General features: G+C 60.5%; 1 protein-coding gene across 2 annotated transcripts in view; it reads left to right on the forward strand.

The window, feature by feature from the left end:
* COL5A1 (collagen type V alpha 1 chain) overlaps positions 1 to 24,379 on the forward strand; it is a 159,512-nt gene that overhangs the window by 41,295 nt on the left and 93,838 nt on the right. For both annotated transcript variants that reach the window (XM_059071149.2, XM_059071150.2), the window contains exons 3-4: positions 5,069 to 5,282; positions 6,221 to 6,383. In XM_059071149.2, coding sequence (XP_058927132.1) covers positions 5,069 to 5,282; positions 6,221 to 6,383 — 377 coding nt within the window. The remainder of the gene's footprint in view (positions 1 to 5,068; positions 5,283 to 6,220; positions 6,384 to 24,379) is intronic.

The raw sequence follows: 24,379 nt of genomic DNA on the forward strand, positions 1-24,379 counted from the left end.
GAGCCCCCCACTTTACCACCTTTGGGAGCCAGACATCCCCCTCCCAGAGCGTTTGACCGTCATTGAAGACAGGGGTCACTGCCAGGGCTCCTGGGTCACTCGCCCCAAAGAACCACGGGGATTTCACTTTCCCGCACGGCCAGAGGAGTGTTTCTTATCCTTTCTTGGGGCCAGCGTTATCTTTTAGAATCACCCAGAAGCTGTCTGCTCTCCTGCCCCGAGTCCCCAGTTTAGAATTCCTGTCCTAGGGGGACTGAGGGGCTGAGGGCAGGGGAGGCTTGTGAGGGCTGACGGCCCCAGACAACGGTGACTGCACTTTGGGACAGACACCCACTGCCTGACGTGTGTGTGACGTGGTCACCTTCCAAGGCCGTCCTGTGGAATTAGGCGTCCTACCTCGAGGTCCTCTGTAGTTGCTTTGCTGACAATTAGTTTAATCTGATGCCTGCCACCCAGTTCAGGGTCACAACCAATTCGTCTGAGTTAGTATCCCTGCCTGCCCCCCGGACCTCGGTTATCTTGGGGCGAGAAATATCAGAGGGTCTCAGAATACAGGCCAATTATTGGAGATCTGGTATGAATTCCTCAACAGCCAGACAGGGATCTTTTTTTTTTTAAGCCCACAGTTTTCCTAACCTCTCAAATTAGGATCTTGATTAGATATTCAAAGAGTTCAAAAGGCCGTTACAGGGCCTTTTAGACATCATTAGCTTATGGGGAACAATGGGTCCATATATGATGATCGTCTCATTAATGCCAAATAGAACTGGAGGTCCTTGGGGATGATTTAAGCGGGAACTTCTAGGGGGCCTTTTCTGCATGCCCCAGGGTTGATGAAACCACACAGACTCTCTGGCCTTTCCTCTCTTGGAAACCTCGGACGGGGCACCCACCTGTCTTGCTTTTTGCTTGGATGCTGACCTCCGGGGAGCCGTGGCGTTTGGCTGTGTCTTAGACGCTGTATGTGCTCGGCAGCTGCAGAGGGAAAGGGTGGTGTGGTCGGGTGGCCGCGGCCAGGCCAGGGCTGTGGGGGCCTGAGCGGAGCGTAAACGTTTTAAATGTCTCAGTGCAGAGGAGGTCCGGGTCCGGGTGGCCTCTCCGTAACGAGAAGACCTCCGTCATTCTCCCGAGAGGCCACCTGGATTCTCTGGGGATGCAGGCGCCCCTGTACAGGCCGGCTGGGTCTGGCTCGTGGATGCGGGCTTGGGGGCCAAAGCTGAGCAGGTTGTCTGGGAGCCTTTGCAGGACCTGTCCCCCTTCCCCAGCCCAGACGCCGGCCTCACCCAGTCATTGCTTCTCCCGCTTTGTAGAGATTGCTGCGATCCAGGCCGTTTCTTTTGGGGAAATCAGGGTTCCTGGGGCTGGGGTTCTTCAGAGGACCCGCCCCCTTCCCAGCAGGTGAAGAGAAGCAGTTTGGTGTTCTCTGTACTTGCCAGCAAGACGGGGCCTCGTGTTCCTCCCCGATCCTAAGAGGATTTTCTAGTCTTGCTTAGAGCCTGTGATCCGGGTTCTGAATCAGCAGGAGCAGGTGTGCAACTCCAAGTTACTGACCTTGATGGTTGGCGCTGGGTGGTCCTGACACTGGGTAGACCAGGCCGTAAGGACTAAAGCAGAACCCGGGACGGTGACGCTTTGTGGGAAGTGGAGGCCACCAACGAACCGGAGAGGGTTGCACAGCTTGCCTGGAGGGGGGCATTTCCTGGGCCTCATCAGCCTCTGCCTGGGGACGTGGGGGGCAGCGCGTCAAGGTACGGCTGGCCTGAGACCCTAGAAGAGGCCGTCACAGGCCCTCTCTGAATGCAGGAGGCAGGCGTGTCCCATGAGGCCGCCCCGGCCCCTGGGGGTGTGCGCCCGTGTCCCGGAACCACGGGCCTGCTGCCGTCGTCCAGGTCCAGCCACCCCCTCCGAAGACATCCAGGCGAGGCAGCCTCCCCGTGGTCAGGCGGGCCCCTCCTCCGTTCTCGTGCGTAGGATTGGGGTCCTCTCCCCATTTCGCCCTCCCTCTGGTAACCTCGGGGCCGCCGAGATGCCCTTCCTGCTCAGGACCTGAGACGGGGCCTGGGCATTGTTATGTCCCCCGCTCACTCTGGCACCTTCGCTCCAGGCCTGCCCTCCACCGTGGGGCGGGACCTCCAGAATCGGCCTCTGTCCAGCAGAACATATAACTGTTGGCTTCGTAGGCTTCAGTTTAATAGCAAATGCACTTATTAAACGCCCACTGTACACCTAAACTGCTCCGTGCCCTTGGGCTTCAGCCCAGGTGGGAAGGAAATGGTCTAAGGAAGTAACTGGGCCTCTTGCTGAGCTCACCCCTCAGTTTTGACTTCTCTCTGAGCAATAAAATATGAAGCTTTGGATAGCAGGTGAGTTCCTCCCAGACACTGTAGATTATAAAGCGTGTCAGCGTCTGGCTCGTGTCCAGACGAGAATGAACGGTCTCTGAACTGTCAACAAATCCTTTGTTATTTTGCCAGGAGGGAGATGAACGTTGAACGTAATTTCTCCTTTCAGCTTATCTGAGCTGAGAACGTGTGTTGCTGTAGCGATTTAAAACTTGGGAGGCAGCGTCTGAATGAGTCGGGAGCGAGGGTGTCCGTGGCCCTGGGTGGTGTGTCACGCTGCAGGGAGAGGGAGGGGAAGGGGGAGGGGGAGGGGCCCTCCCATGTCCGCCCTTCTCGTTACCTGAGGCAGGAGGGTGACTGAGAGGCGTCATCGCGGGGTGGGGACGGGAGGCAGGCGACCCTCTGAGATGAGAGCGAGGGCGTCACGGACTCACATGGTGATTTCTCGTCCATCCTGGATGGGAGCAGGGACCTCTAAGGTGCTTGGGGTCAGACACCACCCTGGGCCCCTTAGTGCCCGCTCACCCCCGGGGACCAAAGGGCCACCGCCGAGGTCCTGCCACTGGCCTGGCTGGGGCCTCCCCCTGGGACCTGCACGCAAACCCCCTCCCCTACCACGGCCGTTCACTCGGGCCGGGATCTCTGATCCCCTCTCACATCCCGCCTTTGGAGGGCAGTGTGGAGGGGCAGCCGTGCCGGCGGTGACCCCCACGGGCCTCTTTCCAAACGGCGTCCCGTCCGTGGGAGGGCGGCCTGGTTGGTCCGTCAGCGGAGCCAGCCTTTGCTCAGACAGATGACCACACTGACCTCACCCCCCACTTGGACCTGGCAAAGTTCGCTGGATGTGGTGGCGCTCAGACATTTGCTGCACGTCTGCCCCTTGATCAAACTGTTCCTGCAGCCTTTCCCTAACAGTACATGGCCAAACCCTTCCCCTCTCTGGGAGTGGAGGCGTCCAGCTGCTTCCCGCCCCGGGGGCTGGGCTGGGCCATGGTGCTGAGTACAGCAGACAGACCCCGACTTCTAGCTCCTTAACACGGGGCCGGATCCCGCCCGGGCTGTGAGCCTTGGGCCTTTCCAGATCCGCACCTTAGCCAGAGCTTTGGGGGCCGTGGGATGGATTTCTCCATCACGGCCTTGAAAACTCACACAACTCTGTTGGCCTTTGGGGTAGGGTTTCTCTGCCTGAAGCTGCCGTGGCCCCTCTTGTCCTCATGCTAGAGAGACCGTGTGTCTACCCTGGGTCCTGCAGGGGCAGTTCTTTTCGTGGCACCCCGCCTCCCCTCAGCAGGGCATCGGCAGCGCTCGCCACAGGGACCAGAAGCAGAGCCCGGCGGCCCCGCAGTGCAACAGTTCTGCCAGCAGAGGGCGCCCAAGGACAGCATCGCCCCTGGAAGCTGCACTGACTCCCTGCTCTGCCACGCGGGCCATCTGGTTGACCTTGTTACAGTTCTAAAGAAGGGGTGGGTCTGATGATGGGCTCTGTCCTTGCCCAGGACCGTGGGCTGGGCTTCAGCGCTCTGCAGCGTGCTGGATGTGAGGCAGCTTCAGCCGCAGGGCCTTGTCCTTCCTCTCTCGGGTGTCCCCATTGACACCCCTCGGGCTCGCTTCTTCGGCCTGGTTCTGAGAAGCACACTGACTTGGGTTGAGCCTTCCTGGCTGCGCGTCGATAGCCCAGCTTCCTTGTCAGCCCCGGGCCCTCGCTCTCGGGGCAATTGCAAATTGCACACAGAGAGAACCAGGATGGATGGAAGGAGGGGGCTGAGATTTCCTCTCCCGTCCGTGGAGGGCAGGGTGTGAAGGGCGTGCGTGTGGAGGATTCTGGAGCAGCCTTGTGACCTCGGCAGGGCCAGCGCGGGTCTGGCTTTTTTTTTTTTTTTTTTTTTTGCGGTACGCGGGCCTCTCGCTGCTGTGGCCTCTCCCGTTGCGGAGCACAGGCTCTGGACGCGCAGGCTCAGCGGCCATGGCTCACGGGCCCAGCCGCTCCGTGACATGTGAGATCTTCCTGGACCGGGGCACGAACCCATGTCCTCCACATCAGCAGGCGGACTCTCAACCACTGCGCCACCAGGGAAGCCCTAGCGGGTCTGGCTTTTAATGGCCTCAGATTGTTTCTGGCCTGTGTTTAAGGATCTCTCCCTCCCACCAACATACCAGGGTTTGGGTTCTCCTTTTATATTTGAAGTCTTTTGATTTATTTTACTTTTTCTCTGATTTGCGTGTCAACCAGGAAATGTCAAAAAGTGCAATTCTAGTCATGATCCCCTGCCTCTTGCCTTCCTTCCCCTCTTCTCTCTCTCCTCCCTCCCTCCAGAGGGCGCAAAATGAGACACACTCTGCTAGGCACAGCTTTAGGCACTGTGGAGGGTAAAAGACGCACCTGAAACAGCACCTGCCCAGAGGAAGCTCACATTCTAGAAAGTTCTAAGAAGGATTTGTGCATAGATGTATTGAGGTGTGGGAACTGGAAAAGATAGCATTGAAGGCTCACAGTTGGAAGGACCAATCAAGTTTGCATTTGGACTGAGCCTAGAAGGGGGTAGGTTTGACCATGTGGTGTTAGGGGAAGGCTGCAGGAACAGTTTGATCAAGGGGCAGATGTGCAGCAAATGCACCACCATATCCAGCAAATGTTGCCAGGTCCCTGAGCCGGTTTGTTTGCAGAGAGCTGTGGCTGGGCATGGTTGGGGGCTTCCGGACTGCCTTATCTCTGTCCTCTGTTCCAGCATCTGCATTTCCCGAGGACTTCTCCATTCTAACCACTGTGAAAGCCAAGAAAGGCAGCCAGGCATTCCTGGTCTCCATCTACAATGAGCAGGGCATCCAGCAGATCGGCCTGGAGATGGGCCGCTCTCCGGTCTTCCTCTATGAGGACCACACAGGGAAACCGGGGCCGGAGGACTACCCCCTCTTCAGAGGCATCAACCTGTCAGATGGCAAGTAAGTGGCACCACTCAGCAACCCACTCCTTCTCCTGCTGGAGGGTCGGGGCAGGTCACCTAAGCCCCCGGCCGAACTGGGGACCTATAGCAGGATGGTGCTGACATGCCCGCAGGTTGGAGGGCGCACTGGGCTTGGAGTCCTGGGAGCTGGGTCTTGGTCTGGGCTCATCCTCTGTGGCTCTGGGGAGGCCTTCTTCTCCCCGGGCCTCCATGTCCCCTTTGTAAAACGCACTAAGCAGTATCAAATGCTAGCCTCTTAGTGTCCGAAGGGACACGGGAGACTGTGTAGGTATACCCAACTTCTTCCAGAAAGGATTTAAGGTATCCTTAAGGATACAGACACAGATGTGAGAGTGAATGATTTTTTAAAAAAGTAAAAGAAGTCAGGTCTTTCCAGAATTCTCTGTTGGATGCATCCCTCAACCCCGGTAGTTTGAAATTAATTGGCTGACACGTTTGAGGCCACGTGCTGTGATCCTTGAAGCCCTCAGGACGTGATTTCTGCATTTCTAATTGAGAGTTTCACATAGATCCATCAGTCGTACCATTTCCTATCAGGCTTGGTTTCTCCGGCAGCCTGCATTTGCTGTTGAGGGTTGAGATGGTACATAGGGAAGTACTATCAGGCCTCCCAGCCCTTGACCCGCTCAGCAGCCACTCCAGGTTTCAAGGCTGTGCTCCGGGCTGCACAGCTGGTCTCATCCCAGAGACGAGAGACCTGATTTTTGAGGCCAGTGGGTCTCAGGTGGCACGCGGTGTGGACCTGTGCCCACGCCTGTCTGCCCACAGAGGCTCGGCTCTGAACTGCTCAGCCCCGTGACACCGCAGGAAGGAGATTTCCTCCTGGGTCCCCAGGGATTTGCGGTTGAGGCACTCGCATCGGTACTTCGTGACACCAGCCCCTCTTCACCTGCCCGGCTGTCTGTCTCTTTGCAGGTGGCACAGAATCGCTCTCAGCGTCCACAGGAAGAATGTCACCTTGATCCTGGACTGTAAAAAGAAGGTGACCGCGTTCCTGAACCGCAGCAATCACCCCGTGATAGACGTTAACGGCATCATTGTGTTTGGCACCCGAATTCTGGATGAGGAGGTGTTTGAGGTAAGCAGGGGGCCGGGCTGTCCCGCGCGCCTGGGACGCACGCCGGTCCTCTCCTCGGGGACCTGGGGCCAGCCGAGCCGAAGCCGCGTTGCCCGGATCCCGGGGTTCTGCCGGGGGCGGCGGGGAGGGAACGCCTACTGACGGCCCTGCTTCTGTTACCGGCAGGAGTGAGGTCTGCCAGCGGAGACGGGCAGGCGTTCGGGCTTTGCGCCCGTGGGGAGGATGGGGTTTGGGTCTCACCTCTCTCGGGGGTCCTCCTGGGGCCACACGCGTAACTATGAGAGGTTCGGGGGCGGGGGAGCTGGCCTCGGTGCAGGCCCGCGGGGCCGGACTCTCCGCTGTCTCGTTTGCTGATTCTGGGCCTTGGGCAGGTTGCTCTGACGTTTCGGAGCCTCGGCCTCTCCATCTGTAAAATGGGGTCATGAACGCGGCTCCTTCATAGACCGTGGCGAGAATTAGGTGGGGCTGGCTGCTGTAAAGCACCACGGCCTCCTCATAGTAAGCGCTTGACGTGTGTCAGCCTTGATAGCAACCCAGCGTCGGGGCAGGTGGAAAGGCGGACGGAGCCCAGTTGGTCAGATGTGAATGCGCAAGGAAAGACCAGAACAGCCACCTCTACGCGGAGGCGGGGCTTGGGCGGATGGGGGACCCAGTGTGTGAAGGTGGGTCCGTGGGTCCTGCCGAAGTTGGCAGCTGCTCGGCACAGCAGGAGTCCAGGACGGCCGCAGCCTGTGACAGCAGGGTGGGCCGGCCGCCTGGGTTCCGCAGGCACCGCCAAATTTTGCGAGTGATGGCGACACACCCTCCGAGCATGGCTCTGACCGCAGTTGCCCAGAGACCCGGGATGAACTACAGACAGCTGGGCTGTCCTCAGCCAGGCCTGAGCAGCTGCCCGGTCCTCCCGCGGCGCTACTGTCAGAAGGCTTGGGGGTCGCACCGACTGGGACTGAGTTTTTGCGGGTGTAGACCTCTTGCTGGCGGGAGGATCCAGGTGAAGCAGGTGGCTTTGGTGAGCTTTAGGACTTCTTTGTAAAACGTGGGTGCTGGCAGTGTTGCCTGGAGAGGTGCCGGGGGCTCACCTGGGCTCCTCTGAGAAGCGCTGGGCTTGGGGACCTGCTCAGCGCCCGGGAGCCTGGGTCGGTGCCACCACCCTTGCTCGAGGTCTGAATGCGGAGGTGGGTCTGTGTGCCGAGGCTGGGGTTTGAATTCATGTACCGCGTGGCAGCTTTTCTGCGCTGTTGCCAGATCTTCCTGATTTCTGGGGCCTTTTGTGTGCTGATGGTGTGTCTTTCATTGTAACGATTCAGGAGAAAGCTTTATCTGTCTTAAAAAAAAAAATAAGGATCCTAAACCAAATCCTGCTTCCTTGATTTTCTGAGCCCGTTTTCCCATGAGCACACAAGTCTGTTAAGACTCCGGGGCTGTAAGGAAGCACTAGGAAGGTCAGGGCTGGGTTCAAGTCCCAGCTGCACTGTTTACATGCTCTGAGATCCTGGGTGACTGCCTAGAGCCTCTCTGAAATGCTTGTGTGGGTGAGGTGTGTTTAAGGACCACCGAGGCATACGCGCGGCCCATGGCCAGCATTCCGTAGCCGTTACCCACGTTTATGGTTGGAGAAGAAAAACAATTTATAATTATCAAAAAGAAATGGAAGAGAAAAACAAATATCGTATATTAACGCATATATGTGGGATCTAGAAAAACCGTACAGGTGAACCGGTTGGCAGGGCAGAAACAGAGACACAGATGTAGAGCACAAACGTGCGGACACCAAGGGGGGAGAGTGGGGTGGAGGGTGGGGGTGTGATGAACTGGGAGATTGGGGTTGACATGTACACGCTAATATGTATAAAATAGAGAACTGAAAAGAACCTGCTGTATAAAAATAAATAAATAAAATAAAATTCAAATCAAAAAAAAAAAAAAAAAGAAGAAATGGATCTCAGATCGGATAACTCTGGCTTCCTCCTCTGTTTAGCCTCCCAACAAGCTGAGTAGATCTTGCTCTGCGGCTGAGAGCATGCAGGCTTTTGATTGAATCTGTAGCTCAAAAATACGTTCAGCATTCTGGGGAGCCCTTCTTCCCGGTCGTGGCTTTCGACTTGAGGGAGAGTGTCTGCCAGGCGCCAGAGATTTTTTTTGACCACATGCTATTCACGTTCTGAAGGAGGTGATTCTGTAGCCTTGGACTTTCCTGGCTGTTGGATGTGTCCACGTCGGAAAATGTGACCTGTCTTTCCTAATGAAGACCAGTGAGCTGGAGGTGGTGATGCCCTCGGGGGCCCCAGAGCATCATTTTTTGCTTTTCTTCCTTCAGAGAGCAAGGATCAAGTTGGGTGGGTGGACCTCATATCCCCAGCCCCCACTTTGTCTCGTGGCGAGTGAAACAGAATTTTTATAAATAAAAGTGGTTTAACTCTTGAGTTTCCAGTCGATTTCCAAATAACGACACTTGCCATTTTTAACCACTTCGGTGTCTGGCGAAGTCTCTTTAAAAGGAGGGGCCAGCACCACTGAAACCAATTCCCCAGCAGCCACGTTCTTCCCCGGGCAGGATGACTTCCCCTCATTAAAAGCCCATTTGTCCCGAAGCTCTTAAAGGCTCTGGGGGAGCCGGAAGGATTCTGGGTACTTTGGTGGAGGGCCAAGTCGCCGCTGGCACACGCTGGGTTTTGTGATGTGTGCTGTTCCCAAACAGGGGTTTACTGAACTCTAGAGAGTCTGCTGGGGCCGCTGGGGTTTTTCCTGGGGTGCGCGTGGGCCCACAGAGGCCCCCTTTCTCCACAGAGAGAGCCGGGGATGGAGACCGTCAAGGCCAAGACAAACGCTTCCTGTAGTGCAGCGCCCGGTTTTAGCCAGACTGTACCGTGCCCGGGGCCTCCCTGGTGCCACCGCTGGCCTGGGTGTGTGGCCGGGGCCGGGGGCAGCAGCCCCCGCTCCCTCGGCCTCCCCACTCCCGGCTTGAGCCTGGCTCTGAGGGGATTGCCCCGCTGCACGGGGGCATTGGACATCCCGTCCTCCCAAAGCCACCCAGGGAGGAAGTGGGGTGCATAGCAAGGTCCCCCAGGCTTTCATGCTCTTCCTCTCCGGCTGATGGCCTGGAGCCCACGCTGAACCTGTCTGAGCCCAGTGTCCCCATCTGTAAAATGGGCGCGACGGGGCCAACGCTAGGGGTCGTGGGGCGGCCCGATGGAGTCTCTGTAAGATGCCTGCACCTGTGAGGACCAGACCCCGGGCCGTCAGAGCGGGTGGCGCACCGTCAGCATCCACCCGCATTTACCTGTCGACCACGGCAGCGGCTGTGACCGAGGTCCGCTCCCTCTGTGGTGGCACGAGCTGTCCCTCACCTCACCGTGCGAGTTAGGTGCTGGGCCTCCGCCTCAGAGATGAGGGCCCTGAGCCGTGCGGGGGGGTGGAGCCGCCTGGGCTCACAGGCCCCCCAACTCCTGTGCCCAGAAACCCAAAGGGAAGGGACTGGCTGTGGGTCGTGCTGCCCTGGCCGGGGTGCACGCTCCCGGCCAGAGCGCCCAGGCGGGGACTGTCCCTCAGGGTGCCGTGGGGTGCTCTGGAGGGGGCTCGGGCTGGCTCCCTGGTCGCCGCTTTGCCGCCCACCTCGCTGACCTGGCCAAGCCCCCGTCCTTTTTGCCCGCCTGTTTTCGGGTGGAGCGGGTGCCCTCCAGGGCTGCCCGAGGACCTGCCCCAGGGGGCATCCGCAGTGATATTCCCGGGGAGCCGCGTGTCCTGCCCCCCTTCTCCTGGGGTGTACCCGTGCCCTGGGACCAGTGAGCAGCTGGGGGTCCCGGGGCTTCGTCCCACCCCCCCAAGGGCCCGCCGTCGGGGCAAGTGGAGGGTATCCTTCGGACCCCTATGCAGCGGGGTCCTGCGGGCCTCCCTGCGCAGGAGAAAGTCTTGTTTTCATCCCGGGCTTAGGACGGGCTTTGTGTTTTCGGAAACGGACAAGACTGCCAGGAGAGCGAGTGTGTCTGGCAGGAGGGGGAAGTGGCTGTATTTCTTCAGTGGCCAACCTGGGTGGGAAGCCAGGCAGGGCCACCAGCAGGGCCACCAGCAGGGCCCTGTGACAACACGCCGCCTGTGTGCTCTGCCCTCCCCACACCAGAGAGGTGGAGTAAGCTGCTGAAAGCCACCCAGCAAAGCGGCAGCGCAGCGGGGTTGGTCTGTTGTTGCTGAGAGCCGATGGCCCGTCCCGATGTCGTGGCAGGTGTGACGGTCACGGCAGCCCCTGTGTCTCTCTATCCACCTGACCGAGGAAACCGGGACAGTCCCCAGCCAGGGCGCAGCCCTGGTGGTCCCGACTGTGCTGGGGGGTGCCTGGCCTTGCTCCAAACCGCTCGGTTCCCATCGTCCTGCGTAGGCCCTGGGGACACCGGAGTCCCCTGGCCCCTGGGGTCTGGAGCCCTGGAACCTTCCAGGAAGAGCCAGCGCGAGCTGCTACAGGGGCAGTGGCTGCCAGAGCTAGCCTCCCCTGCGTGACTGGTGACCTGCCCGGCACCCTTCCCCAGGCCAGCCTCTCAAACATGGGACTGAACTGGTGGGCCCCGCACCCGCCCTGGGCTCACCTGCGGTCCTGGAGCCGGCCGGTGTTCTAGATGGAGAGGTCTGGAGGGTGGGACTGGGGGGCAAGCCAGAGCCTGGTGCTTGGCCGGGGGAGGCCGTCTGCTCTGGGGTCTGCAGGGGAAGGACCCCCCCCTTGGGTCCTCGAATGGAGGGGGATGCGGAGGAGGAGACCTGCCCCGGGGGACGGGGATCCGGTGAGTTCTGGGCCAGGAGCCAAGTCTGCTTTTAAGCTGTTGAATGTTTCAAGGGAGAGCAAGACCAAACAGACCACAAACTGGACCTTTTCTCCGCGGAACCCCCGCACGCTGGCAGGGAAAGAAGTAACGCTCCTGCCGTCTGTCTGCTCTCCTCGGCCGTTTGGAAAGACCCAGTGGTTTACTTAATCCCTGACTCCCTTTTTCCAGGGGGCTGTCTTTTCCACTGACATGGTCTTTCTTGGAATTTAGCTTTCCCGGGGCAGGAACGGGGCCACGGCCGGGGAGGCGCTTTCCCAGCGATCCACGGAGCCGGCCCGGGAGGCCTCTCAGGAGTGCAGACTCACCCTCCTTGATGAGAGAGGTGCCTGGCATCAGGGTCTCGAAGGGGAGGGAGCAGTGAGTTGGTGTCAGAGGCCAAGGCTGTGACCTGTGACCCTTGATTCTGGGAACATCCGTCACTGATCCCTTGCCCAGAGCCCCCTGGGGTGCAGGACACTGGTTGGTCTAGAGGCTACAGAGCGGACAGACGTGCACCCGGGCGACGAGGGGTGTGGTGATGGGTGAGCTGCAGGGCTGGGTAGCACGAGGCCTCCTGTATCCTGTCACACCCGGGGACGGTGCTGGAGAAAGCACCCGTCCCGCCGCTGGCGAGGAGCCTGCTGCTGCTGTGTCTGAGCGTGACCCTCATTTGCACTTGACTTCCTTTCTGTCTGCCTTCCCACGGCTTTGTGTCAATTTGACCCCAGCGTCTCTCTGGAGAGGGGCTGCAGACACTTCCAGAGTGCGCTTTTCCCTTCCTTGGAAGGTGGTGCATTTGCGGGGCCAGTGGGGCCACTCTGGGTTCACTTTCGCGTCCATTCAGACACAGGTGGGTAGGATGGGGATACGGCCAGAGGGCATCTGCGGGCAGCGAGCAGCTCTGCGGGCTTGTCTGGGGGTGTCTCTGCGCTTCCATCCCCACTAGTTGACAGTGTTCACAGGCCAGGTGCCCCTCCCTGGGTCCACGGGTATTTTTCCGGTTGGCATTGGTGGGTAGACCGGTGCTGGGCATAGGAGGAGCTGGGCTCTGGAGCCGGACTGGGTGGGAAGCGCGGCTCCATCTGGAAAATGGGCCAGTGCGTTCAAGATTGATGCTGAGGTCGGCCTGCTGCGCACACAGCGCCCCCATGTTCTCAGAGATCAGGACTCAGAGCGAACCATCAAAGACCCCTAACGAATGCTCTGCCCTGGCACGCAGAGCCGCCGTGGAGGGCCCAGTGTCTGCACGGAAGCTATCCCAGTCGAGGCCGTGTACTCGGACTTTCGTCGGTGGTGTGGAAGCTCCCAGGGCTCAGTCTTGGGTCCAGGTCCCCCAGGGGGCAGCTCAGACCCAGCCTTTGCTACCGCAAACCGCACGTCCCAGGCAGGGCCTGGCTGAGGACCACGTCCACGCTGGTCCCTGCCCTCTCCTTCGCGGCCATCTGTGCGTCGTCCGGGAGCGCGCCGCCCTGCTGCGTCAGGCCGCGTGAGGCGGCAGCCCTGCGGCCAGCGAGGCGGACCCTAGGGAGGCGGAGGGGCGTGAGTGAGTCAAGGCCAGAGGCCTCTCTGCTTCAGCTCTGCCCGCTTCACAGGGACCTCCCCTGATTCCTGCCAGGAACAGGGATGTTGCAGTCTCTGTGTGTTTCCTGGCACCCCAGAAACCCATGTCTCCAACTGGGTCTCTTAAAAAGACAGGAGTTTATTATTACCTGGTTCTGGAAGCCGGAAATCTGCAGTCTGAAATGGGTGGGGCAGAGCTCCCACCAGGGGCTCCTCCAGGGGCGGGTCCTTCCTGCCTCTCCCAGCTTGGAGGGCAGTGGGCGTGGCCAGGCCCAGCAGCAAGTGGAATAATCTGGAAGGGTGCTGCCTCGAGTGGCCCGGCAGGGCAGGGAGGCCCTCCTGGGGAAGCACAGGCCCGGGTGTCGCTGACCGTGGCCGCATCACTGCTGCCCCTGCTCCGTTCTCACCTGGCCTCTCCTCTCCTCTCCTCCCCGCATCTCTGTTCTGTCTGCCTCTTAGAAGGACAGGAGTCAGTGGGTTCGGGGTCTGTCTTAATCCAGGCCGATTCTCTTCCTGAGCCCCGTCACTTAACTACGCCTGTGAAGAGCCTGTTTTCCAGTAAGGCCACATTCCCAGGTTCCGGGGATGAGGACTTGGCCCTGGCGTGGGGGTCCCTGTCCAGCCCTCTGCCCAGGCCAGCGTGGGGAGGGGCTGCTCCCTGTTAATGCCTGCGGGGCACGTGTGGGTAATTAAAAGCGGGTCTCTGGGCCTGCACATTTGCTCGTTTTCAAACCGAGGCTTGTCTCAGGCTGCTGGGTTGTGTCTGCCCAAGGAGGCTGGGGCGTAAGCTCTTGCGGCTGGAGGGGCTTAGGGGGCCGGCCCCGTGCGCGGCTCCCGGCTTGAATGGGCGGCGGACTGACCAGTGAAGCCAGTGGGCGGGGAGTTTGAAGTGCGTTTTTGTCTCCCGTTGGGGTGCAGGAGAGGCTGGGCTGTGGGCAAGCCGGGGCCAGGACTCCGCCTGGGGCAGGTGGCCGGCAGCCTGTGGGCTGGGGAGGGTGTGACCACTCAGCAGAGGCTGGTGGGAGCAGGAGGACGGTGAAGGGATCGCATGGTCTCGTGTTAATGTCTCCGCCAAGGGGCTTTCTCCTGGAGTCGCTCCTCGGGTGGGCAGCGATTTTCAGGGGGCGGGGTGCTCTCCTGGGTCGTTCTGGGTGTTCACGATCTGTGTCGAGCCCAACAGAGGGGGGGGCACCTCTCTACCTGGGCCCGGCAAGGAGGGGCCCGGAGAGACCCCAGAGCATCAGGAAGGCCCTGCTTCGCCCATGTGCTCCGGGACCCGGCTCCTCCTGCTGCCTGGCCCGACGGGGCTGCAAACCGTGAACGACGGGCCCACGTCCCAACCCGACAGACAGGCTGACGCGATGCTGGAGGCCGGCCCTGTGGCGCCACGCAGCTCACAGTGGGCTCTCTGATCTGTGGGTCCCCAGGGAGGATGGTGCCCGGTGACCCGCAGGCCGCGGCGGCTCAAGAGGAGGGTGCTGGGGACGGACTGGGTCGTGTCGGAGGAGGGTCAGGGGTCTGTGGCTTTCCCGGGGGGTCCGGCCGTTGCTGCTGAAGCTTGTGGACGCTGAGTCCTGCGGTCCCGCCCGCGGTGGCAGTGGGTGGGAGGGGGAGGGGAGGGTAGTGGCCCAAGGGGTGCCCACCCACTTGAGCATGGGAGCTGCCGTTGTGCACGGCTGGAGGGTGAGGGGGTCCTGCCGGTGCGTGGCCTCCTTCTTCACCCCAGCCAGCCGCTGAGGGCGGCCCTGCCCTCACTCACCGTCTGCAGGGCCTTGGGCAATCCAGGGACTCGGCTGCTCACCCCGAAGGTGGGACTGCCGCGCTTGCGGTGACAATGGACGGCCACAACGCCTGACAAAGTCCTCAGCCCGCCGGCCGGCACCGGGCGTCCCGCTGCCGTCAGTGATGTTGGTGGAGGGCCCCTGGGGGAGGGGGGACACAGGCATCCCATGAATTCTCGGGGAGGGAGCTTTCTTCTGATGACGGTTCTCGCGATGATATGGATTCTCGTTGCTGTTGTTACCACCCTGTGCCATAGGCAGGTGGATTCCGAGACGGGAGAGGGGACTGAAGGCCTGCAGGCTCAGCTGGCAGGGAGAGCAGCGGGTATTCAATCCTCACCTGCAAACCTTGGGCGTGGGCTATAGCTGGGCGCATCTGGGGGTGCGGTGAGACCCCCCCCCCCGAGGGGCAGAGGGGAAAGCGGGGAGGGGCTGGCCCCCAGCACCGTGCCTCCAGGCTGGGAACCCTGGTGGCCCCTTCCACCGCCTCTGGGAAAAGAGCCTCGGAGATGAGGGTCAGCGCACGAGCTTGCCGGGTGCCCCCTTCTCGAGGGTGCTCTGGGGTTGGAGGGGCCGGTGGCGGGGAGACCCAATAACAGTTGTGCAGAGCATTCGTCAGAGGTCTTTGATGGTCTTGATCTCTGAGGACACGGAAAATCCATCTCAGCTCCTTTCTGACTGTGCCACCGTGGATTTTCCTGGAAGCTCTCAGCACCGGGAAGGTCAGGTGTGTGTGCGGGCTGCGCTGTTTGGTCTCCTTCACCTGATGAGTCTTCACAGAGCCCAGGGGATGTGCATTGTGTTGGCTCCGTAGTACACGTGGGGAACCTGGAGCCCAGAGAGGTAAAACCACCTGCTCAAGGTCACACAGCAGGGAAGTGCAGGGTTGGATTTCGGGCCCAGGTCTGGAGCATTCCCTGGATCAGATGGGGGCTGCTGGGTCCCCAGTGTCAGACTTCTGTCCCTGTCCCTTTGGGGGTCTCACCCTCCAGCCTGATGGAGCCCCTTGTTTGCTCACTCCCCTCTCGGGGGTGACCCTCCAGCCGGCCCCTGGTTCTCAGTCCTTCCTGAGCTCCAAGGACTGAGTGTTTCCACTCAAAATGAGCCCCCGCCTTCTGCCCCCCACCCCCCCAGGCCTGGCCCTGCTCACTTTCAACCTGGCATTGCCGTTTTCTCTCGTCTGAGCTGCATTTTCCAGGCCCCTCCAGGCGATGTCTATCCAGCTGTGGCCGGTCCAGAGTCTGTCCACAAGCAGGTCTTTCCAAAAGGTCCAGGGAGTGACCAGGCGGCAGCCGGGACTTGAGGGCACCGCGGTGACTCTTGACCCTCGTGGAGGCCTGGAATTCTACGAATCGATTAATATAAGTAATTCTACGAGATAATTTCCCTGAGGGCACGCTACCTTCTCCAGAGCCCAGCCCCACTGCTTGCAGCTAATGCTCCCGGGAGGCTGTGTTTGAGGCCACCTCGCAGGGATTGGGTCGTGTAGATTGTCCCCATGAGTCAGGCCCGCTGTGTCACCCCGTCCTTCCGACGTCCAGCAGCGTGTGTTTGCAGTCGAGGTTGCCGGGTCTGGGGCAGAGCCCGGGACCTTGGCCGGCGTCCTGCCGCACGGCCTCAGTGCTTGAGGGGAGGCTGGATTATGGCACAGGGTCTGCCCAGAACGGGGGTGCTGGCCTGGAGCGTGTGAGGCAGCCCGGGCCTCTACGATCAACCCCTCGCCACCACCCCCTGCCTGGCCCCCCACGGGGAAGTGTGTGTTCTGCGTGCCATGGTCCTTCTCGGGGCTGTGGACCTGCAGAGAGACCTGCGTGGGCTCTGTCACAAACGATGCCAAGTTACTCTCGTTGGTTGACAGAGTCAGATGCCACAGAAAGGTCTTTCAGATTGGGACCGTGTTCTAGAACCAAGGAAGTGAAGTTCAGTGAAGGTCAATGTGAATCTCGGCACTTGGGTTCAAAACGAGCCGCTGGCAGGTGCGGGATGGGGAGACGCGGGTGGAGGACGCTCCCGTGGAGGAGGTGCGGCGGTCAGTGCGTGGCAAGCCCGTTAGCGACCACGGGCGTGATGCGGTATCACAGTGATACGCTCGCAGCGGAGGGTGGGATGATAGAGGGGCTGGACGTGCGCGGCGGAGGCGGAACTAAGACCTGAGGTCTGCGCCTGGAGCGGGGCGGCAGGATGGAGGCAGAACTGGTGCCTGAGGTAGAGCGTCTCGTCCAGGGGTAGGGGGTGAGGCAGGGGCAAAGTGGGGACCACGGAACAGGGCTTTCACACGTATGAGCCTTCAGCATCCACGTCCTCCACCAGGGCCCAGCTCTGGGGCCACTGCCTTCAGGATGCCTTCCTTGGCCTCGCCAGGCAGAGGAGGTCACCTGGGCACCTCCTGAGGCATCAATGAGAGCTTGAGATGTGCGGTCAAGGACACTGATTTATTTGTCTTTGTGTCAATAAGCTTATCATAGAGGTGCTAACAATGCTGGTTGAAAGGGTGAAAGAATGAATAATCAGAGCTGACTGCCTTCAGAGGGAGAGGGTAGTGAGCCTTTGTCAGGGATCCAGGGCTGATGGTGATGGTGGCGATGGTGGTCGTGGTGGTCGTGGTGGAGGTGGTGGTGTTGGTGGTGATGGTAGTGATGATGGTGATGTTGGTGGTGCTGATGATGGCAATGGCAGTGGTGGTGAAGGTAGTGGTGTTAACGGTGGAGATGGAAGTGGGAATGGTAATGGTGGTTATGGTGGTGGTGATGGTGGTGATGATGATAATGGTGGTGATGTTAGTGTTGGTGATGGTGATGGTGGTCATGGTGGTCAATGGTGGTCTTTGTGGTGATGGTGATGATAATAGTGATGGTGGTGATGGTGGTGGTGATGGTAGTGATGTTAATGATGGGGATGGGAGTGATGGCGGTAATAGTGGTGATGGTGGGGATGGTGATGGTGGTGATGATGGTGATTTTGGTGCTGATGGTGATGATGATGGTGATGGTGGTGATGGTGATGGTGGTGATGATGGTGATGGTGATGATGGTGGTGATGATGCCGATGGTGATTTTGGTGCTGATGGTGATGGTGGTGATGGTTATGATGGTGATAGTGGTGGTGATGGTGATTTTGGTGCTGATGGTGGTGATGATGGTGATGATGATGGTGATGGTGGTGACTATGGTGATGGTGGTAATGATGGTGATGGTGATGGTGATGATGGTGGTGATGAAGGTGATGGTGGTGATGGTGCTGATGGTGATTTTGGTGCTGATGGTGATGGTGGTGATGATGGTGATGATGGTGATGGTGGTGATGATGGTGGTGACTATGGTGATGATGGTGATGGTGATGATGGTGATGATGGTGGTGACTATGGTGATGATGGTGATGGTGATGATGGTGATGATGGTGGTGATGGTGATTGTGGTGATTTTGGTGCTGATGGTGATGGTGGTGATGATGGTGATGATGGTGATGGTGGTGATGATGGTGGTGATGATGGTGGTGACTATGGTGATGATGGTGATGATGGTGATTGTGGTGATGATGGTGATGATGGTGATGGTGGTGATGATGATGATGGTGATGATGGTGATGATGATGGTGATGGTGGTGAAGATGGTGATGATGGTGGTGATGGTGATGATGGTGATGATGGCAGAAATGGTGGTGGTGATGGCAGGAATAGCAGTTTCCACTTTGTCTCGGCGTCACCGGGTGCCAGGCCCACCGAGCATGCTGCATGTACCATCACGCGTAGTCCTCAGTGAGGTAGATCTTGTTATCTCCTTTGCAAATGCACACTCGGAGGCCTGGGAAGATTCAGTGATGTGTTTAAGGCCCCACAGCCGGCAAGGGGCGGAATCCTGCCCCCAGGCCACCTGTGGTCACTGCCTCACCCCTTCCTGCGGTGGTGCCAGGGTCGTGCTCCTTCCTCTGTGGAGCTTATCACGACACGTGCGTCCCCGTGCCGCGTGATCAGTCCAGTGCCCACAGGCTTGCTGCTCTGAAAGTCTGGGGTGGGCGAAGGATGGGACAGCTTCACTCACGTGCTGCCTAGGCTGGGCTGCTCACCTAAATGTCTGGAGTGAAATATCTAGGGTCGCGTAGCCAGTGGGGAAAGGATGTGAGACCCAAGCCCTTTATCGAGTCCGGTGGGCCTGTGAGCCAGCCTGGCCCCTGCCGCTGGCTCTGCTGCCCTGTCCCTTGATCTGGGGATGAGGTGTCCACTCTCCACTCTCTGAGTTCACTAAGGTGAGCCTTTAGTCACTGTGGCTAGTTTCGGGTCTGATGAGGCTGGGGCTTGACCATCCCCCCACCGTCCCTGCCCCTGGCCCCTTCGTGGAGACTCAGGTGTGGCACACACCGCCTGCACCAGCGCAGGTTTGAGGAGACACCAGGGGTGGGGGGTGCAGGTGAGAATTGGGCCGGGACCAGTGGTGGCCACACGGTGGGGGGAAGGCCACAGACGTGGACCCCGGAGGCGGGACCTGGGGGGCAGCAGGAAGTGGCTTCCAGCTGAGTGGAAACCTTTCTTCAGCCCTCACTCACTCGCCTGAATGGTGTTGAACTCTTTCTCACGCTGTGGGTGCTGCGAAAATCATAGAAAAAGTGACTTAGACGCCCCTGGCTTGGGCCCTTCCCTTTCCATTGTGTGACTTTCGATGAAAAATGTTGCAACAAGATGTAAAGTGTGACCTGTTTGGGCCGTGAGAGCTTGAACAGGAAGCGGGGACTCGGGCGGTCTTTCGTGTGCGAGGTCTGCTGGGACATCAAGAAGGTGGCTCATAGAAGCCCCCTGCCCTGTGTCCCCCAGGCGGGTCCCAGTGTCAGACCCAGCAGGCTCCCCCGGGGAGGAAAGCTTTGCAGGGTGGACAGTGACCCTGTGTGCCTGCTCCGTGGTACTTGCTGGGAAGTGGACTCAGACTGGGCTGTCCTCACCGGGGGCAGATTTGTGACCGGACCCCTGGCAGCCGAAGGTCGATGCTTCCTTCTTGTTTTTGCTCCGTAGACTGCACGCTTCTCCCCCAGCCTGGGACAAGAAGTATCCGTCCGTCCGTCCTCTCAAAAGACCGTGTGTCTCCATTTACAAGTGTGAAGTGTGCTCTGGCTAAAATCAGCTGCAAAATCCACAGGAAGAGCCAAGTGCACAGTGGGAGCCCCTCGGGGCTGGTTCGGGTTGGACAGGGAGGGGCCCGTGGTGCGGGGCAGTCCCTGCAGGGCTGGCTTCCCCAGGGGACCCATGGCTTTTTGTTGGAAGGAGAGATGCAAGATTAAATGGCCCTGGAGAGAGGAAATGAAAAGCCGGGCGCGTGATTAGAGGAAGCAGCGGCACAGACACTTCAGGCTGGGAAGCACGGGGCGAGGGCCTCCCTCATCTGGGCAAAGATGTTTTCCGAGTCCACAGCCCTCAGGGTTGCAGCGCTCTCCAACGAAAACTTTGCAATTTCCTCAGCTCATAGCAGGAGCGCAGCTTGGGTAAAATCTCATTATGGGAAAAGGCAGAACCGATTCCCTCAGGAAAATGCCGGGCTCAGCCAAGGACACCTGTGTCCTGTGTGCCTCGACGGCTGGGGCCTCGTGGGCCACCCAGCCTGTCCTCGGCAGGAAGATGGACAGCCACTGGCCACCCCGGGCGTCCGGGCTGTGTGGGGAATGGAATGGCCACGGTGACCGCTGGGCTGGTGCAGAAGCTTCTAGGGGGTCTGTAGAGCTTTACTGACCTGGTGGGGGCAGAAATAAGGCGCGAAAAATGAGAAAGCCCTGGGTATCATCGGAGCGAGGGATGCAGTGAAAGCAGCGCACCTGCTTCTCTGGGCAGGGGACGTGGGCCACCGCAGGGCAGGCTGTGTGGGGCGCCGAGTCTGGGGCCGGCTTTTAGAGCTAACCTGAGCGATGACAGGGCGTGGCCTGCATCGGAGATGTGGAGTCTGGTGTCAGGAGCATCCACGAGGCGGGTGGGGCGGGGACCTGCCCCACAGAGGGCTGCCCGGACCAGGAGATGGTGTCGTTTATGGGAGCTGGAAGCTCAGGTTGACGTGTGTGCAGGACATAGCCCTCGGCTCCAGGGAGCCCCCATTCCGTGCCCTTGCGAGAGTGACCAACCCCGAGCGTCAGTGGATGCAACTGTGACATGGGGATGAGGGAGGAAACGAGGTCCAGCTCCCTCGTGGAGGGGCCGGGGGGCGGTGGGCTGGAATGGGGACAGGCAGAGGCTCGCAGTGGGCAGTGGCCGCCCGGAAAGCCACCCCGCCGGGTGGCAGGTGGGGCGGGGTGGGTGCGTGCAGCCCCGGGCCCTGGGCTGCTGCTGAAGGAGGAGACGGGGCCCCAGCCGCCTGGTGTCTCTCCAGCGCCCTCCGTAGGTCTGCTGCCCGCTCTGGGCTGGGCCGTATGTGACTGGTGGGTCCTGTTGTCCGTGGGAGCCAGGAGGCCCACCGTCAGGGACAGGAGTGGGGCATGTTCCCCTGCGGGTGGCAGCGAGAAGTGCTCCTATCGGGGGGGCTTGTAGGCTGTGGGAGGAGCAGGGTGGGTGGTAATCGGCCAGCAGCTCCCCGTGCAGCCCGCTGCTCCAGGCTCTGCGGGGCTCGGAGGGCAAGGCTCCAGGCAGGGAGGGGGGAAGGGGGGGAGAGGTGAGCCTGGGCAGGCGACCGTGCAGGGCGGTCGCGGCCTCAGCCATGTATCACGATGGGGATTTCGGGGAACAGAGATAGCAGTGGGGACCCTTGGTGAGCGCTCGCTGCATCATGGGGGAGGGGGCCGAGGCCCTGGTCAAGTGTAAGACAGCACGGAGGCTGCGGGGCTGGGGGCTACACGGCAGGACCTTCCTGGTTCTGGAAAGTTCTTCCACCCCACGGCCTCCATTTCCCCATCTGTGAAGTGGCGGCTGCAGTGAGGCTCAGGAGAGATGCGTGGGGGGCGCCCAGCAGTGGCCAGGCACACTTTGGACCCCTGTCACGGCGTCACAGCTCCCCAGACTTGGAGCCCTTGGGGCTGATGTGAGGTTGAGGCTGGCGGGATCCCCCCCCCCCGCCCCCCGCTGACCTCAGATTCCATCTGTAAAACGAGACAGTTTTACTACATGGGGCATTTTGACTTTCTAAGGGAACCTGTAAACCCTTTCTTAACTAACATTCCTCTGGGGCGGCCTGGTGTGTAAAACCTGCTATAGGACCCCAGGCCCCTCCATGGAACCCCTTTTGAGAAGCCCTGGCCAGGCCAAGCTCCAGGTCCCCACGTCCCGAGGGACCTGCGAGGGGCAGGGAGGCAGGAGGCGGGACCTCCCAGGAGGTCAGCGAGGGCCGGCACGGCGAGTGGGGGCCGTCCGCTGACGCTCCCTGGGCTCCGAGGGGCTGCATCTGGGCTCCGGCATCTGCCACCAGCAGCCGCTGTGCAGACTGCGCCAGGGCAGGGGCTCCGTGATGGGCCTCTGGGTCTGGAGTTTGGAGCTTGGTTTCCCACCCCACGAGGCATTGTGAAAATGCTCTCAAAACACAGTCACGAATGAGCTGTGCTCATTCGTCGCACGTTTGGAGGGCAGCATGCGCCCGCTTAGGGCGGCTGGGGGGCGGGCAGCCAGGGGGCACGACGTCTCCTGTGCTGCCGGAAGCCCTGTGTCGAGAAGGATTCTGAGTTGCCTCTGGTCTCAACAGGACAAAGCACAGCGGGAGACGAGGTCTCTGGGAGGGGCATGCGAGGTGTTCGGGTGTCCCCAGCCTGAAGCGCAAACTCGAACAATTGCAGTTCTGGCTTCCAGCCTCTCTCGATGGCAGGGTCTATTTTGATTTTCCAAACTTCTGGCAGCGCCCTTCTCCTGGACTGCCCGAGGGTGGAGGAGGGCAGGGGAGCCCCAGGTTTCCTTTGGCTAAATGGGGAGCCCAGGGGCTGCGTCCTGTCTGGGGTCGCCGGCCACCAGGACAGTCGCCCACATGCCCCCTTGCTGCAGAGAGAAATTGGTTGGCTCTGATGGGATGCTCCAGAAGGGGCAGAGGAGCTCCTGAGGCCTCACTGGGGACGGAAGGAGGGGTACTCTCGGGGTGCGCAGTGGCGGCTGCCTCTGACCCATATGTAAGATCAGAGCTTGTCTGAAGACCTGAGGGGCCGCTCTCGGGCCTGGCTGCCCCTCACAATGACCAGAGCCTTAAGGAGCCCAGATCCCAGGCTCTGCCCCCGAGCCCTTTAGCGCAGAGTGTCTGGGGGCCTGCGTCCCTCGGGAGCCCCCGCTGGGTGTGGGGCAGTGCTGCCTGAGTCCCCGTGGCACCCCAAGGGCTGCCTGCGCCGCCAGTGCCCCATCGGTGCTTTGGGGTCCAGGAACCAGCCTGCCTCCGATCAGAACCGTTGACCGACCGCCCCAGGTGACAGTGGTCAGAACCCCCAAGGAGGGCCGAGGTTCTCCCTAGCTTTGTGTAGACCTGGTGTTTCCCGTGAGGCCAGGGAGGTGTTTCCTTGGCTTGTGCCGGGGGGGCTGGCCACCTGTTCCCTGAGACCCAGCTCCTCCTCCCAGTCCTCAGTGGGGTCTGCTGCTGGGGGCTGGGGGCAGCATCCTGAAGCCCCCCTCCCCACCCTGCCCTGCCCTCAGGAGGTGGTACCACTGGGTGATTTGGGGGCAGGGGAGCCACCTGCTCCATCTGGGAGCCCAGAGGCAGAGCCAGTGCCACATCCGTCACCCCAGGGTCCTGCCCCAAAGCTCCTGCCCCTGATGGGGTGCCCGGGGACGTGAGCCCCTCCCTGTGTGCAGGAAGAGGTAGGGGGAGGGCTGGAGGGAGCTCTGGATGAGGATCCGGGTGCAGAGCTTCTGGGGGGCTTCACACCCACGCCTCAGTTTCCCCTTCTCCGTAGTGGGTGGGGGACAGTAGACCCCTGCCCTCTGAGGGACACGCCCACAGAACCAACAGGCATGTTTTTTGGTGTGAAAACCCACTTGAGGATTTGGCAGGAGAAATGATTTTCAACATGTACGGGCATTTGCAGGGGAGGGTGGGTGCTGGAAACGAAGGGGGCTTCCTGCCGGCAGGGCCCTCGACTGGTCACGTGGTCGCTGCTGCCATCTGGGGCGTGGGCGGGCAGGCGGGGAACCAGGCCTGGCACATCCCAGAGCCTGGGCTGAGAGGTGAGGTGGGAAGCACCTCCGCCCCGGCTGGGCCCGTTCGTGGGAGTGGGTGCCCGCGCCCTTGGCCTTGCTCATCGCCCTGTGCGGGGCCTGCGGGGCCTGGCGCTGGGCCGGACACCTTGTGACACAGGGACACAGAGGTGCACCGGCCGCGTCCGCCACCGGGGGACCCGGGCTTTCCGGGGAGGCAGGCCCTCCGCCGGACCACTGTGATGAGCGTGCTGGCTGCTCCTTCGAGGGCGCACCCCCTGCCCGGGGTCACAGCTGCCCCCCAAATGCCCCGAGCCTATTCCTTTTCCCAGTAACTGCATGTGGAGAGCATATATTCAGATGTCAAGCTGCCAGTCACAGGGAGAAATACTGTATTTGAGTTGCATGAAATTGGAACTAGAAGTCACGTTGTTTAATAAAAATGTGTGGTTTTGATTCACTGTGCCCGTCGTATGGTTCCTGTCTGCTGGAGAGTTTAAAACGTGTGCCGGGAGCCTCTGACGTCCAAAGGGAGAGAGAGGGGGTGGCTGAGAGAGGGGGTGGGCGCTGGATGGGGAGCGCTGAGGTGTGGGCGGGTGGCGCCCCTCTCCTGCTCTGCCCCCGCGACAGCCCCACTTGCTGTTAGGGGCCCAGGGCTGTGGCAGCGCAGGCCGTTCACCCTGCACGCCCGCTCCTCCCGGTGGCAGGAAGGCAGGGGGGCTGCAGACCGAGCCCCGGGGCACCGCGGCCGGGCTCTTGTCGGTGACACTGACGGTGAGCGTCCGTCTGTGTGCCGGAGAC

The sequence above is a fragment of the Kogia breviceps genome, chromosome 8 (assembly GCF_026419965.1).
Source record: "Kogia breviceps isolate mKogBre1 chromosome 8, mKogBre1 haplotype 1, whole genome shotgun sequence".
NCBI classification, from domain to species: domain Eukaryota; kingdom Metazoa; phylum Chordata; class Mammalia; order Artiodactyla; family Physeteridae; genus Kogia; species Kogia breviceps.